The following is a 15,279-nucleotide window of genomic DNA, read 5'->3' as shown; positions in this document are numbered from 1 at the left end:
ACGTTCATCCCTCATCCTAACTGAGTTAAAGTCGCCCAAGATACAGACACTCCTATCCGTATTTTGTTCCACAATTGAGCTTAAGACATCCCACAAGATCCGCTTATCCCCTGTGCCGACTGGTGCGTACACGTTGATGATGCAACATAAAATATCACCCTCCTTGTACCTACCATTCACCACCACCGCCCCCGGTAAATCCCACGTACTAGAAGCTTCGAAAACCTCCCTATTCCACAAGCATACAATTCCTCCTGCCCTTCCCTCCGAATTCCTAATCGCTCTGTCTGTATAATTAGACCCCCACCAAGATTTACAGAACAAATCCCTGAACACCTCCATCTTTGTCTCTTGTAAGCAACAAAAATCGATCTTCTGCCCTTTCACCAAATCAGTAACATCTCTCTGCTTCGCAACACTCCCCAAGCCCCGAATGTTATAAGATAACAAATTCATTAAACATTCATCAAAATACTCCTAGCATTTACGCAAGAAAGAAAATTACCTTGCGCCTCAATCTGTCGAGCAACATCTTCATCTGGAATTTGACTTGAAAGCTCGATCTTCTTTCCAAAATCCCAAATCTGCTGACCTGAAATTTGCTCCCCAACTGTCGTCTCCTGCCCTTCTTCGTTCTCCCCCTCTCTTTCCTGCTCTGCCACTTCCTCCCCCCTTCCATCAATTGGCTCTAAATCTGAAATGAAGTGTTCCCATTTCTCTTTCTCCCTGGCTCTATTCTTTTTCTTTTCTCTCCCTTTTTTTCCTTTTGAATTTTGGTCACCAAACATTTTGCTTTGCTTTGAACGACTTTCTTCCTCAGAGCTTAATATCTGAAGCTCGTTGACTTCGATCCTTTGCCCTTCCTCATTCCACGCCTTGTCCTCCACCACATTTTTAGCACCTTGACAATCACTGTACATAACTGAATCGGCTTCTTCCCTTTCCGGAATAGCGCTTATATTATCTCCTTGCGCTTGGGTCGACATTAAAGTATGACCTCCCTCATAAACGCTTCTTCCTGGCCCATCAAGAGAAACACCAGTAAAGCCACCAGTTGGACTTTTTTCCTGTACATTCTGAAAGTCGGTCCAATTCTGTTCCTCCAAAATCTGATTTGGACTTTGAAAAGCGTGGCAGTCCATCTGCCCATCTTTAACGAATGGCTGAGTCTCACCTTCGACCTCAACCAAATTCAAAAGCATTTTCGATCCTCCCTTCACCGCCCGCTCATAATTAGTTTCCTCAACAAACGTGTCTTCAACGGTTTGGATCAAAGGAGACGAAACGATGATTTCTTGGAGAACCGAAACGTCACCATCCCTTTCACCGCTCTCGTTAGTGTCATTTATACGTAGTATCATTTGTATAATAAAATAGTGTCAATTATAGGCAGCGTCATTTATATAACCGAATAATGTTATTTACACAATTTAGATTAGGAAGCGGATTCATTTATATAACCGAATAATGTTATTTACACAATTTAGATTAGGAAGCGGATTCCAGTTAGAATGCGGATCAATTCAATTGTATAGTATATTTGATTGTACTCAAGACCATCTCATCTAATTATTTTTGTATTTTACATATAAGTTTCAATTTTATAAAATGATGTAAGTAAATAACTAAGAAAATGTGACACTAGTTGAGGATACTGAAAACTTTTGTAAGTCCACGTGAAACATTTCAATCTATTTATGAAGAAAAATCTAAAAGTAAAATAGATAGAGAAAATAAAAAGGTGATTACAAATAAAATAGTCCAAGGGTGTGGGTTTGTCCAATGATATCACCAAAACTTTTGTGGGTTCGTCTAATTACACGCGCAGCGCAGATCAAATATGAAAATTTTAAATTCTTACATCTCAATTTACTAGGTTGCATTGGCTTAAACAAAAATGTTAAGAAAAAAATAATTTATAATAAAATAAAAAAGAGAAAATAATTTTTTTGATGATATAATAATACTAATAATTATGTGTGAGTCATAATTAAGAGTGGTATTCGATCCGACCGAAAAATCAGTTAATCGGAACCGATGTATGAAACCGAATCGATTTTCGGTCCGATCGACTGATTAACCGAAAATAATCTTTTTTTTTTCAATTTAATTTAGAACTCAATAGAACAATCTGGAAGGGGCTGAAACTAACACAGCTCTTCCCCTCTGTTGACAACATCATAGAAGAATGAAGAGCAACTACAATAGTGTTCCGGGAAGCACAGATATTCCTCCTTCTTCCTCGATTCTCCTACAACCTGAAAACAATCATTGTATTTCAGAATTTTGGTTTCCTTTCTTTCTTTTTAATATGTGGGGAAGTTGAAGCCTCAATTGCAGCAAAAGACATGGCTATTAGTGCCAGGAAACACCATGAGCAATGCACAAGAATCAGATAGATATTGTTGGACTAATCATTTTCAGCTAAAAATAAATATTAATTCACCCCCAACTTCTTCACACGAGAGAGAGAGAGAGAGAGATGGATCGGCCACTGGGCGCACCAAAAATCCTCTGGACGCCCCCTAGATCGAAAATCCGCGTTGCTCTCTCAAAATTCTTCCCAAAAATGAAAAGCAAGCTGTGCGAATCAAATGGAATACCCAAATTAGCAAGACGCTCACCCCAACACGGAATTAATTCATAAAACTCAATAGAAAGAGAAATTAAGCAGCAATACCTTTCTAGTTCTGGAACTGTTCAAAATTAACGATTGTTCTATTGAGTTCAAAATTTCATCCTCAAAGATTACCGAATATAATCAAGCTGATAACACTCACTTTTCCATGATTTTTAATGCTCATATGATGTCAATTTTATAGGAAATTGAGTGTTGGATAGTTGTTTTGTGCATAAATTGCTTTTATCCTGTGAAATATGATACTTGCTCCTACTTTGGTGATTTTTATAGAAATATTGGATCTGAATTTGGAAAGATGGTCTTAATGAAAGTTGTAGATCATCACGATACAAGTTCGTAGGCGCAAACGGTTCGCAAATCCGAGCTCGGACGAGAAAGATATGGCCAGAACACGAAATTCGCGCAACAATGAATAGTGTCCGATGAGAATTTCCGAATTTTCGGGATTTTGTGGATTTTATCAAATAGTTGATTGAATTTATGTGATTGATTTATTGATGCATTTTTGCCTTCTAATTTATAATTCATAATTCTCCGTGTTTTATTTCTTGTGGATTATTTGACCAATAATTTGCATGAGACCTAACAGGAGATAACTGTTTAGCGGATTCAGGAATATATAATACTCCCTCCGTCCGCCAAAAGTAGACCATTTTTACTATATTGGGCGTCCGCAAAGAGTATACCACTTTCCTTTTATGGAAATGGTCCCACCACCCACTTTAATCTTTTATCCTTACAAATACTCTTTATTTACAAAAAAACCCACCCCAAATTCAATCTCAACCACACATCTAATAAAGTGGTGGGACCCTTTCTCCACTACATCAAAATCATTACAAATTTTATTAAATCCCGTGCCCAACCAAAGTAGTCTACTTTTGGCGGACGGAGGGAGTATGATTTTAACCTTGAGGCTTAACGGAGATAGGTGGATCATAGAGAGCTATTCTTATGTGCTTTTGGGAGTTACTAGATTTTCTTGAGACCTAGCGGAGATAGATAATTTAGTAATCTACTGTCATTGCTGCTCTAGTGAGAGTAATTGATTATATGTGTGATCTCTCATCATAGCTGGATTAAACTGGTAATTAGGATTAATAGGTTAGTTATGTGAATTTGATTGATGACTTTACATCCCTAGGATCAATATTTTATTTATTTGAGTTATTTTCTTTTTATTTATTTGCTTTATTTGAGTCTAGTATTTTTATTATGTATTGACTTCTATTTTAGGAAGTGTTCTATTAAAATGAGACATTCAAATAAAAAATATAACCTATTAAATTAGGATGGAGGGAGTAAAAAAAAGGAAAGGAAACGTTATTATGAATAAATTTAACAATTTTTGAAAGATAAGCTGCTAATTATTTCAAATAAAAGTGATAGCACTTTTAAAGATAAGTCATGACTCAATGAGACTATCTACTGTAGTGACATTTCTCCAAGGTCACTCATATAAGATAAAATAAAATGAAAATTATTTTGAATAAAAAACAATTGTTCTAATACATATATACATTAATTCTGCATAATATTTCTATAAACAATATACTCGTATGATCATTTTAAAAAAAGAAACATAATATTTATCCACTAATTGAAAAACATAAAATTTCACTATTTTTTACGTTTTAGGACTGTTTTACACTTAATTAGGGCGGACCAAGTTCGAATCGAATTCGGATTTGCCCTAAGTTAAGCACACATGACACTATTAGTGTCATTAGTACCATATACTCAGTGAATGGTACTTAACTACTTATGGCCATATTAGTGTCATTAGTGTCATACCAATGATATTTATGGCCATATTAGTGCCATCAGTGTCATATATCTGTGTGCTGATATTATTTAGATGGGTACAGTTATATGATCATTTTGAACATTTTCTCGTATGGTTTAGATTATCCATTTGTTTGATATTGGTTTATATCCAGGATAAGTTAAGTTAATACAAATTTGTATAGTGTTTGGTATTATGTTATATTAATACGGTCAACTCCAACTTTATCCCACCTCTTTGTATTATTTTGTGGGAATAATCCACATTAATAATACCACCTCCCCCCTAGGATTAACTTAAACCAGGATATTCTGTATTTAGCCATGATAGCAAACACCAACTCAGTATTAATAATATGTTATTATCCACACTAAATATTCTGGTTACAAATTATCCTACATAATCCTTTACTGAAAATCAAACATGTAGATTCTCCATTTAGTGTGTTGCAGAATGATACTTATGACCATATTAGTGTCATATATTCTCTTATGTAGTGTTGCACATTGTCCTTATGGCCATATACTTAGATTTTTTTTTTTTTTCGGTTGGCACATATGACATTAATAGTGTCATATGTGCCTAACCCACGTGCAAACTCGAATTTGACCTGAATTTGGTCTGCTCTAATTAAGGGCAAAACAATCTTTACACGTAATAAATGGCTAAATTTTATGTTTTTTCAATTAATGGTCAAATATTGTGTTTCCTTCTTCAAAATGGCTTTCTAAAGGTGCTCTCATATTTCTATCTATTTATATTATGTTTTCGAAGCATTAACAATAAGAGCTAGCTAAAATATTTTATCCATTTATTTGTCCTACTTCAAATAATAATTGAAAATTAAAACAATAAATTCTATATTTTTTTTTTATTTTTTATTTTGAATTGGATAAAATATTCTATCTTAAATTATCTAAACTCGTATTATTCTTAAGATTTACAAATCTAATAGTATTATTATTCTAATTTACTACCACGAGGTGGAGTTTTGGGTAAAAAGTTTAAAGTCAAATATAATATATAACAAAAAATCGATAGTGTAGATAAGCTTGGTCAAACACCCTCATAATCTTTTCAATATTATCACGAAACATTAAAAGTATATTCGACTCCTTTCCTAATAGAGAATAAAATTCAATACTTCAATTTTGTGACTTTAATAGCACGATCAAATTATCAATTGCGCCAAATACTAGAACTCGTAAATAGTGCAACTCTTTTTGAAAACAAAAATGAAAATTGCGGTCGTTACTCGTAATTAGGTTTCTGCATTAAAAAAATGATACAAGAACGAAATATGACATTAACCCAACACTAACAAATTTTGTTAAGACCAAATATGTGGCTCCTGTAATTCTGCATGCAGCAGCAAGTAAACCAACTTCTCAGTTCCTTGAAAAAGATTCAAATCAAACAAAAAGAAAAATTCAAGAAACGCAGAAACTAGAGAGAGGAGAAGAAACATGGGAGAGAGAAATGATCTATTAATACTATCAATCATACTACTAACAAAATGAGACTTCCCAAACAACAAGTTCTACTTTTTGACATGGTATATAAGAAAAGAAACTACTATACTGAGAATTAATTTATCTCCTGCAGCAGAAAATCTACAAGTCTGCAACTGATTCATTACCAATACTAGGTGGCTGCAGCAGTTCTATCCCTTCAACAGGAACCGATATCCCATCTTCAGACAACATCTTACCTTGATCCACCACGCCGGAGCTCTTCTCCTCGCCATCCGGCCTCGTCTGCAGATCGAAAGCCTCATCGGCCACAACCTCAATGTCCACATTCTTCAGCTGCGTCTCTGCCTGCGAGCACTCACCACAATTCGAGTCCTTGTCGCCACCACTCTCAAACCCTTCCATGTTGCTCTTATCCGAGCTCGCCTCATGCTCTTCGTTGCATGCAGATGCAGAGGGGGCCGCAGCCCCCTCAAACGCCACCACATTGCTGTTGAGATCAGCCAGGCTCACTTGGGGCACGGGTGCTGCCGTGCCCGTCGTGATCTGCCCCGTTCGCAAACTCTCCCGATACACCTCCATCTCCATCTTGTACCGTTCCTTGTCTTTGAGCGCCTTTTCTTGATAAACCTAATGTTTTTTTTTTTTTTTTCACACAAATTGAATCAAGAATGCATGATGATAATAACATTTGAAAACAGCATGAAAAGGTTTTGTGCTTACTGCTCTTTCGGGTTCTTGCAGCTTATTCCATGATTCCCCGATGATCCTACTTATCTCTCTATCCTTGCCATGGTAGTGTGGCTTGAGCCTTGCATGCTGCTCCGCGAAGAAGAAGTTGTAGCCGCTTCTGTTAGGCTTCGGATGGGCGGGATCCCTCTTTCTGATCTCGGATTTCTTCCTCCGCTTGCGACGTGGAGCTCCTGATTTTAGTGATGGATTGTTGATGTGTGTTTGAATCATTTGATTCTCACTATTTGGGACTTGATAGAGAACTCCCTTAAACTCCTCCAATCCAATTTTCACGGTGATGAGATATCCACTCTCGAATTTACCATCGATCACACCACACACAGGAGAACCAGCTGCTGATGGTGTTAATGATACTGCAAAATTGAACAACAGATGAGAATTCATTTGCAAGATATTGAAGTGCAGCTCCAAGCATCAATTTTGAAGGTGTGATAGTTAATCCAAAAAAAAGTTACAAGTTTATATGTTGTGGCAAAACTCTTATGGACTAATACAATAGGCAGTTAACCATTAGTGTTGACCTAATACTTAAACCTATCACGATTTATATCTATTTCTATCATCAGCTATCGACTTTGACCATTTAATACTTCAGATACATCAAACTAATGCAAATCATCCTTGTGCCACATACAAATAAAAAGATCAAGCATAGCTTGGGATGCAGCAATAATTTGTGATAGAATTGAGTATTAGAAAAAGTATAAAACTTAAGATTTTGTAATAATTTGTGATAGAATGAACTTTGAAGATGTATTGGTTAATCCAGAAAAAAGTATAAATGTTTAGATTTCGTAATATATTCTCTATATGTTTCCCTTAGAATATCACGACTTTATCAATTGACACACAGAAATGGAAGAATAGAGTGGTCGAGAGCTACTAGTTTTGTCACAGTATTTATCAAGTAAGAAGGAATATATAGCGAGTAACAAATAAGATTACAGAATATAACATTGTTTACATAGAGATCTAAGATGAAATATTTACAAGCATTTGGCAAGAACTAGCTAATGAAAATGCTCAAGAGTAGCCGGAGAGGATAAATGAGAGACAAAACCTTGAGGAATCAATGTTTCAGTGTTTGCTTTCTGTTGTGGTGAAGCTGAGTGTGTTCGTTGTGACACTGACGTCACATACTCAGGGCATCCAAAGGGAGGAGGTGTGATCGGAGGCAAAGATTGCATAGCATCTGCAGAAGATGTATGCTTCATAAAATTAGGAGCATCAAGAAATATTTTACATAGTATCTTGCGGATCTTAACTCACCAGAAGCTGTAGGAGACCAATATTTCGCCTTAAAGAAGTAGATTTGTTCGTAGTGGTAAAGCAGCGAAACATAATACTTGCGAAGTATGAAAGAAGCGTTTGTGGCTGAGGATGGAAAGCTGAAAACTGCAGTGACTTCTTTCCATTTTTTTTCACTCATAATCTGCGTTTGATACGTTCAACAAGCAAAGACAAAGTAAAAACTTTTTCAATACTCATAAAATGAGCAAACCACAACGACAATCTATCATCAAGAACTGAGATCACAGAAGTATGCTTAGATCATCAAATTTCAAATTTATGCCTTCCTATTCTAATATACCAGCATGCAGGCATGATACATATTCAATGTGTGTTTGTGTCGTGTGCGTGTGTCTCCACCGAGACGTTGCATTCAAACAAATACAGAAAGTCAATGTTACTATAAGCAGTAAGAATTAAGACTGTAACCACAAATCATCAAAGGAATAAGCAAGAAAAAACAAAGCATACCACCACTTTAACAACGAAAAAAACACGTTCAGGGTACAGTAGTCGGGTAGTTATTTGAAAATGAAACACAATCCTCAGTTTACCTATTAGCAGCATCACCACGACGAGATAGTAAAATTAAGTAAACAGAGAAGATAGCAGATGAAATAACATTAAAGTTAATACAAATGTGAAAGCAGAATGAAAATCAATCAAAGGAATCGGGCTAACCTTTGAAATGCCACCACGAGAAGTAGCTTCAACAAAGAGGCGATGCAAGTCCAAGTCCCTACCCCCTACGATCGGGATCCTGAATAAAGCAGTCATAGCTTGATTATTATGATGAAGTTCGAGCTTAATATTCAAGGAACTTTCTCAGGATTCAGAAGCTACCAAAACATACTTCAATAAGAATTAACTTCATCCAAGTCTAGTCGTTCTTCATCATCACACTTTACTTCGACACTTGTTTTTACAACATGTTTTTACTTACGATCACATCATATCTTGTTAAGATGTAGTTGATGACACGTGGAGCATTCTTGAAGGCAACTTCAATAGTGATTAGGACAACGGATCGACTAGTCCAGTAGTCCTACCACATTCTCATCCACATCAAAGTATTCGTGTGTGAAACTGAGGCCGTTGGTGCATACCAAAGATATATATGGACAGTACAACAAACTCAGGATCATGCTATACATGCTTCATAAATAGTAGAGGAATACAATTTGCCTAGATGACATGCTTATCAAATAATTAAATAGCTAAGCTGCGAGAAATACAAGTTACATAAACAAGATTGATTCCATTCTGGCAGGGTTCAATGCTTTTCGAAACATACGGGAAAGTTCATCAGATTCTAGTTTCTGTAAATAAACACTATCTCTATCACAAAACTAGTTACGGCACAAAAAAGGCAAAGATAACCCTATCTAGCACATTAAGATGCAACCAAGAAAAAAAAATTGCATCTATCTTTACTACCCTTAATTTGTGTGTTAAATTTGGACATAAATACATCGTTCCTCAATTTCCATCAACATATACCTCTGAAAAAATATTAAATGATATATTTATATATATATACATAAGTACGTATATCTTACATGAACTTAGTTCCCATGGAAATATGGAGCTTCTTCAAAGAATCCATAAAAAGGTCACGAGAGCACACTACATCCTCATATGTAGCCAATGGAGGTGGATATGGATGACAAGTGGAAGATGTCTGCTCCCCCCCACCTCCATCATCTCCTTGCTCAACCCTCATCTTCCTCTACTTCAACATTCAGTCTTTTTCTATTTTTGGAGAAAAAGATTAAAAAAAAAAAAACGCAAAAATCGGATCATCAAAGAAAAGGGTTAGTATTCCCACATCAAAAAACAAGAAATAATCATCGATATGACATGAGAAAGAAAATCCAAGCAAATGAGATATTATGTAGTAAATGAAACTGAGAAATGTGTTTTTTAAGCAAACAAAATAGTAAGAAAAAAATAAAAAAGGAGACAAAATTTAGAAGAAAGTTTGAACACATACAACCCAGTGTGAGAATCACTGGGAGCACAGAAAGGACAAAAGGGTCAAACCAAGTTTTTGTATATGGTTGTGAATAGTAACTAACCCCTTCTTGAATGATGAAATAACTCCCAGTAGCAAATCCCAAAGCCACAAAAGGGAAAATACAATTTGAAGTGAAAAAATTTAATGGCAATCTAGCTACTTTGTAGATTTGTAATTAGAGAAGAATCACCACTAGAAAATATCAGCAGCTGACACACTTTTTCATGCAATTGATTGATGATATTATAGTTTCCCAACTACTAACATATTTCAAGACCATTAAAGTTTAATCAGAAAGAACCTTGCTCTCAAACATAAATTATAGTAAATGCATCTGTAAAAAAACAATAATTAAACAAGTACTAAAATCACCAATATGTGCAGAAAGTTTTCAGGCCTAATACTTGTGAAAAATTTCATATAATTAAATACCTTTTGAGGGTGTAGCATTAAAGTATAGAAAATCCCCTCTCTCTCAAAATATGTGCGCATGCAAAAGCCTATAAATGAACTGGATATACTGCAGGTCTATATGGGCTATATAATCTTTGGCTGACATTCGAAGATATGACATGGGATTACTGTAATACACAGCGATGATAGTAAATTACTTAAGTACTTATTTGATATATTGCTTGCATCCAGAGGTCTATTCTATTCCTTCCAGCCCTTTTCTGCTGACACTGTCACAGATTCCCCAAATATAAATAAATCCTTTTTTCTCGAACACCTCCCAATATTCCAAGATCGACTTATATTCTACAAAATCTCCAACCCATGACGACGTTTCACTCACAAATCCTACTATCTTTAACGTAATCTGCTACTGCAGCATTACACATATCTTAACAAGATTTATAATGTACTAGTATTAAAATAGATATTCAGGAAAATAAAACACACACAAGCGGGATTATGAAGAGTCGAAAACTCATCTTTGAGACAAACACAATCTTCAGATATTCTCTGCTTCTTCCTCTTGATTTATCAGAATTTGATCAGATTCTTGACTTAATCGCAAGAATCTGATCAAATTGCGAACATGGATATTTCAATGTGAAAATAATACAAAGCCAGGATTCATGAAAAAGATCTCATCTTGTAGATGAAATAGTAACACGAAAGTGATGGAGAATAGTATATAGTTTATTGGCTAATACTGCAGAAAGGTAAAAAAAATTATATTGGCAGGGAAAGGAATTATAGAAATGACATGAAGAGTGGCTGAATGTTTACCTTTTTCCATGTTTTTGCAATGTTTATTTTGTTGGTTTCTGGCTATTCTTTTTAATATATCTGTAAGTTTAGATTAATGATGATGATGGGTATATATCATATCTTGTGCAATCCTAGATATATATCTCTTTCATATACTAAATTTTAATTAGTGTGTAGATATAGGAAAATAACACGGGTTTTTTACCGCAATTTAATGGTTTTGATAGTATTTTATTTTCTTCTTTCCTTATTCTGAGAATGTTTCATCGACGGGCTTTGTTATCTATGTATTCACGAATTTTAGCTTTATTAACATGCATGTTTGATGCTAAGATTTTTTCGGATTGTAAATCTTCAACCTTAACCCTAAACGTTCGGGTTTCGGGCTAGCCCATCGGGCTAATCAAGTTAAAAGCGTAAAAATAAAATTATCATTTGTAATTTATTATTTTTAATGATCTAATGTATAATGTATAAAATATACATAGATATTAAAGATATAAATTATATAGCAAAGCATGAAATGCAAAAATATAATATATTCAAGATTACATAACATATAAAATAAGTTTTTTTTTAGACTATATAAAATAAGTTAATTAATAACAATAAAATGTTCAACTTTGTTAACAAAAATAAAAATAAAATATTCAATAATAGTTTGAAATTAAAGAAAAAAGCATCTCAAACCCTAAAAACCTAAACTCTAATGTATTTTTAAAAAAAAATCAGTAGCCCAACGGGGTGGCCCGACAACCCAACGGGGTGGCCCGCTTCAACCCGCCAGCCCGAACAGGCTAGCCCAATTTATAATCGAGTTGCGATTTTTCAACTCTAACTCTCTAATTTTATCGGGTTATTCTGGTCGGCCTATGAATTTCGGGCTGGATTGATATTCCTATTTGATGCATTTCACTTTAACATTACTTTTTAAGATAAATTTACTGATACAAATTTAAAAAATTTGGCCCAAAATATTATTGTCCACATGAAGTATGGACTTCGTTGATTGGAATTTATATGAAATCTTAGCCGTATAATTTAAATTTATTTTTGATTGGTGGGATGAGAAATTTTTTCTCCCTTATCATTTATTTTTAGTTGTAATTCAAAATAACTTTTTTTATTTAATTCTTTTAGTTGAAGAAATATATAATGGAAATTGAACCATTAATTTCACTATTTATATAGTCCATCTATCTCATTATTATTGTCTCACTTATTCTTCGAAATTGTCCTATTATTATTGTCTCACTTCCATATAAATAGCAAGTTAATAATGGTTCAATTGCTATTATACCTTCTTAATTCTTAACTAGTATTTGCCCCCGTGCAATGCACGGATTTTTTTTTGTATATATTATAAATATTAAATTAATTATAATAATTATAAATATTCAAAAAAATTATAAATTAAATATTCCTTTCGTCCCACCGAGCTTGAGTTGTATTTCTTTTTGGGTTGTCCCACCAAGCTTGAGCCATTTCCTTTTTTGACAAAAATTATACAACACTAATTAACAAAACTAATTGCACCCTTATTTTTCTTTAATCATCCCAAATAACCCTTATTTCTCAAAAAATAAAAATATTTTTTGCAGCCATACTTAAATAATTTAATTTTATATTTAAAATAATTGAATAATGTTATTATTTTAAATAAACTTCAGATTTAATTAATTTAAATTTTATATTTAAATAATTTGAAATAATTAATTATATAAATAACTACTTAACCATAAATTTACAAACATACTTACATAACTAAACAATAGTTCCTTAATTCCCGTGTCCAAAAGCAACGCCTCAAGCTCGGCAGGACAGAGGGAGTACATTTTTATAAATAAAATATTTTTAGTAGAATATATGATAAAATATATAGTTTTCACAACACTTATGAAGTTTAACATGTTTTATATTTTATAAGGTACTTTCATATAATTAACATTAAAGAATAATAAAAATAAAAATAATATTATATAAATATTGGATCTGAATTTATAAATTCTGAAAGACTTCTTTGTATACAACATTGATTGTAGTCGTACCGATACCACTATCCTCATTAGAAATGAAGAATTTCAAACTACGACTACAACTCTTGAAATAGCAATATACAACTGGTCATGTGTAAAAATAAAATTTGGCAAAAATAAATCAACATGTAAAAGAAATTGATCATGATTTTTGTTGATAGTCATTGCCTATTAAATAATAAGAGGAAATTGATGACGTCGAAACTTAAAAGGCAATCTTGGATCCTCCTATAAATCCCACATTATTTGACTCACTTAAACTAAATTATTATCAATAAAAATCATTAAAACATTAAATTATAATTTTCTTATTTTTTTTCACAATATCGATTTTTATTATTGTGATTTTTTTTCTTCTTATATTAAAGTCAACTATATTTGTATTTTTAATTATATTTATAATTTTTTATAGTATAATAATTGAATTGGTATGGACTTTAGTATTATCATGCATGCATCCCACATTTATCAACTTTATATACATACGTATTGTGTGCTGATTATTTATCTTATAAAAAATCGATCTACTACATAGCAAATCAGATTTTGTAGTGTATAGTTATAGAATTAGACTTTTAATCAGTAAATAAATATTGTATAAGAGAAATGGGTGGACGTTTATTTTAATTTTATTTTATATTAATGGGATAACATAATTTATTTGCTGAATTATTTTGTTTGACCGTGCATGTATGTATGGGTGGGTTAATGGATTGAGATTATTGTTTTAATTTTATTTTATAATTAATAGTTTTTTTTAATCAATTAATGCACGTGGTGAGAGATAATGGGAAGTGATTGTGTTGTGATTTATTTCTAATCTTTATATCATAAATATTTTCAAAATTGCCATTGAAATCAATTTCAAATTGATTTGAAATCAATTTAAAATTGAGAACTCTCCTTTTAATATAGTATAGATCTTCAATTTTATTATAACTACAAAACTGTCATTTATTAATTTTAAAATTAATTTGAAATTAAAAGGTACCTTCTTAATATATTATAAATTAGTATTATGTAAATATAAATTTCTAAATTGTTTACAATGAATGCCTATAAATTGTACACACACACATATATATATAAATAAAAACATATAATTCATTATGGAATTTTAAATGATTATAATGTGTTTATTTTAAATTCATTTTTAAGTGTCATGTATCAAATTAAAGTTTGTATCACGATCTTTAATTCAAGATCCATATTGCATATAATTTCATGAATGGATATTTTAAAAAATAATAAAATAAAAGAAAATAAATAAATAAACAAATTTTTTTTATGCACAAAATTATGTGCTATTTCCACTTTCTTAAATCCAAATGCAATTTATCAATCAATTGCATGAATCAAAGCAGTTTTTTGGTGCCCCTTTCTTTCAAACGTGGGTGGGACATGTAATTTTAATTAATTAAGTTAGTTTACTTAATTTTTGAATATATACAATAAGCCATTAATTTTCAAATAAATTACAAAATCGCCATTAAAATCAATTTGAAATTGATTTCAAATTGGAAACTCCTCTTTTAATATAGTATAGATTCACTTTCGAATTAAGTTTTTTTTTTTTTTTTTTTTTTTTTTTTTTGAATTAGACCTTCGAATTAAGTTTTTAATGATTCATTATAACGTTTATCATTATTAATTCTTATCACTGAATTAAGTTCTTTCTACTGACAAGTTCTCATAACTTAATTATAGTTCTAAGAATTCTAATGTGTAATATTTTTATTATAAACGTTCGTAATTCACTCTAATGGTCAAGTCCTAAGAATTCTTGTTAAAGTTGCAATCTTCACAAACACATTTTTTGCTGTAGGTTTAAGTGAAAGAACGTTTTAAGCCGAGGACTTATTTGTAAAGAGGCTTGATAGTTTCTGTTACTCCATGCTGCTGTGCATGGATCTGTTGCTCTATCATCAACACATCAACGACTGTGGTGCGTCTGCTTGAAAGAGTATTTGTAATTTGCAGTTTGAGTGTTTGAGAGGTTGTTGTATTTTTCTTATTCATTAGTTGTATGAGGGAAAAAATAGTGCAGATGAGAGGGAGTTGAGAGC

At 32.6% G+C, this 15,279-nt stretch overlaps 1 protein-coding gene across 2 annotated transcripts; it reads right to left on the bottom strand.

Annotated features, from left to right (window-relative positions):
- Positions 1-5,899: 5,899 nt before the first annotated feature.
- On the bottom strand, positions 5,900-11,169 carry LOC131024829 (high mobility group B protein 15-like). 2 transcript variants are annotated; one of them, XM_057954369.1, is made up of 7 exons: positions 10,891-11,169; positions 9,502-9,694; positions 8,624-8,702; positions 7,922-8,084; positions 7,713-7,844; positions 6,623-7,005; positions 5,900-6,529 (listed from the first exon to the last, which is right to left on the bottom strand). In XM_057954369.1, exons 2-7 carry the CDS (start codon positions 9,663-9,665, stop codon positions 6,041-6,043), a joined length of 1,410 nt encoding a protein of 469 aa, XP_057810352.1. In that variant the 5' UTR covers positions 9,666-9,694; positions 10,891-11,169; the 3' UTR covers positions 5,900-6,040. The 2 variants fall into 2 exon arrangements, with proteins under 2 accessions (XP_057810352.1, XP_057810351.1); XM_057954368.1 differs by having other exon boundaries at positions 9,502-11,169.
- Between the last annotated feature and the right edge of the window lie 4,110 nt (positions 11,170-15,279).

This window comes from Salvia miltiorrhiza, chromosome 5 (genome assembly GCF_028751815.1).
Source record: "Salvia miltiorrhiza cultivar Shanhuang (shh) chromosome 5, IMPLAD_Smil_shh, whole genome shotgun sequence".
Lineage (NCBI taxonomy): Eukaryota > Viridiplantae > Streptophyta > Magnoliopsida > Lamiales > Lamiaceae > Salvia > Salvia miltiorrhiza.
The sequence above is the reverse complement of the archived record's forward strand: the minus strand, read 5'-3'. Positions and strand labels throughout refer to the sequence as shown.

Excerpts from the sequence above, each read along its gene's own strand:
- LOC131024829 (XM_057954368.1), bottom strand. The coding sequence starts at position 9,665 with ATGAGGGTTGAGCAAGGAGATGATGGAGGTGGGGGGGAGCAGACATCT. Across the intron at positions 8,085-8,623 it reads CTCGTGGTGGCATTTCAAAG|ATTATGAGTGAAAAAAAATG; the intron begins GTTAGCCCGATT and ends TATCAAACGCAG. Across the intron at positions 6,530-6,622 it reads TGCAAGAACCCGAAAGAGCA|GTTTATCAAGAAAAGGCGCT; the intron begins GTAAGCACAAAA and ends AAAAAACATTAG.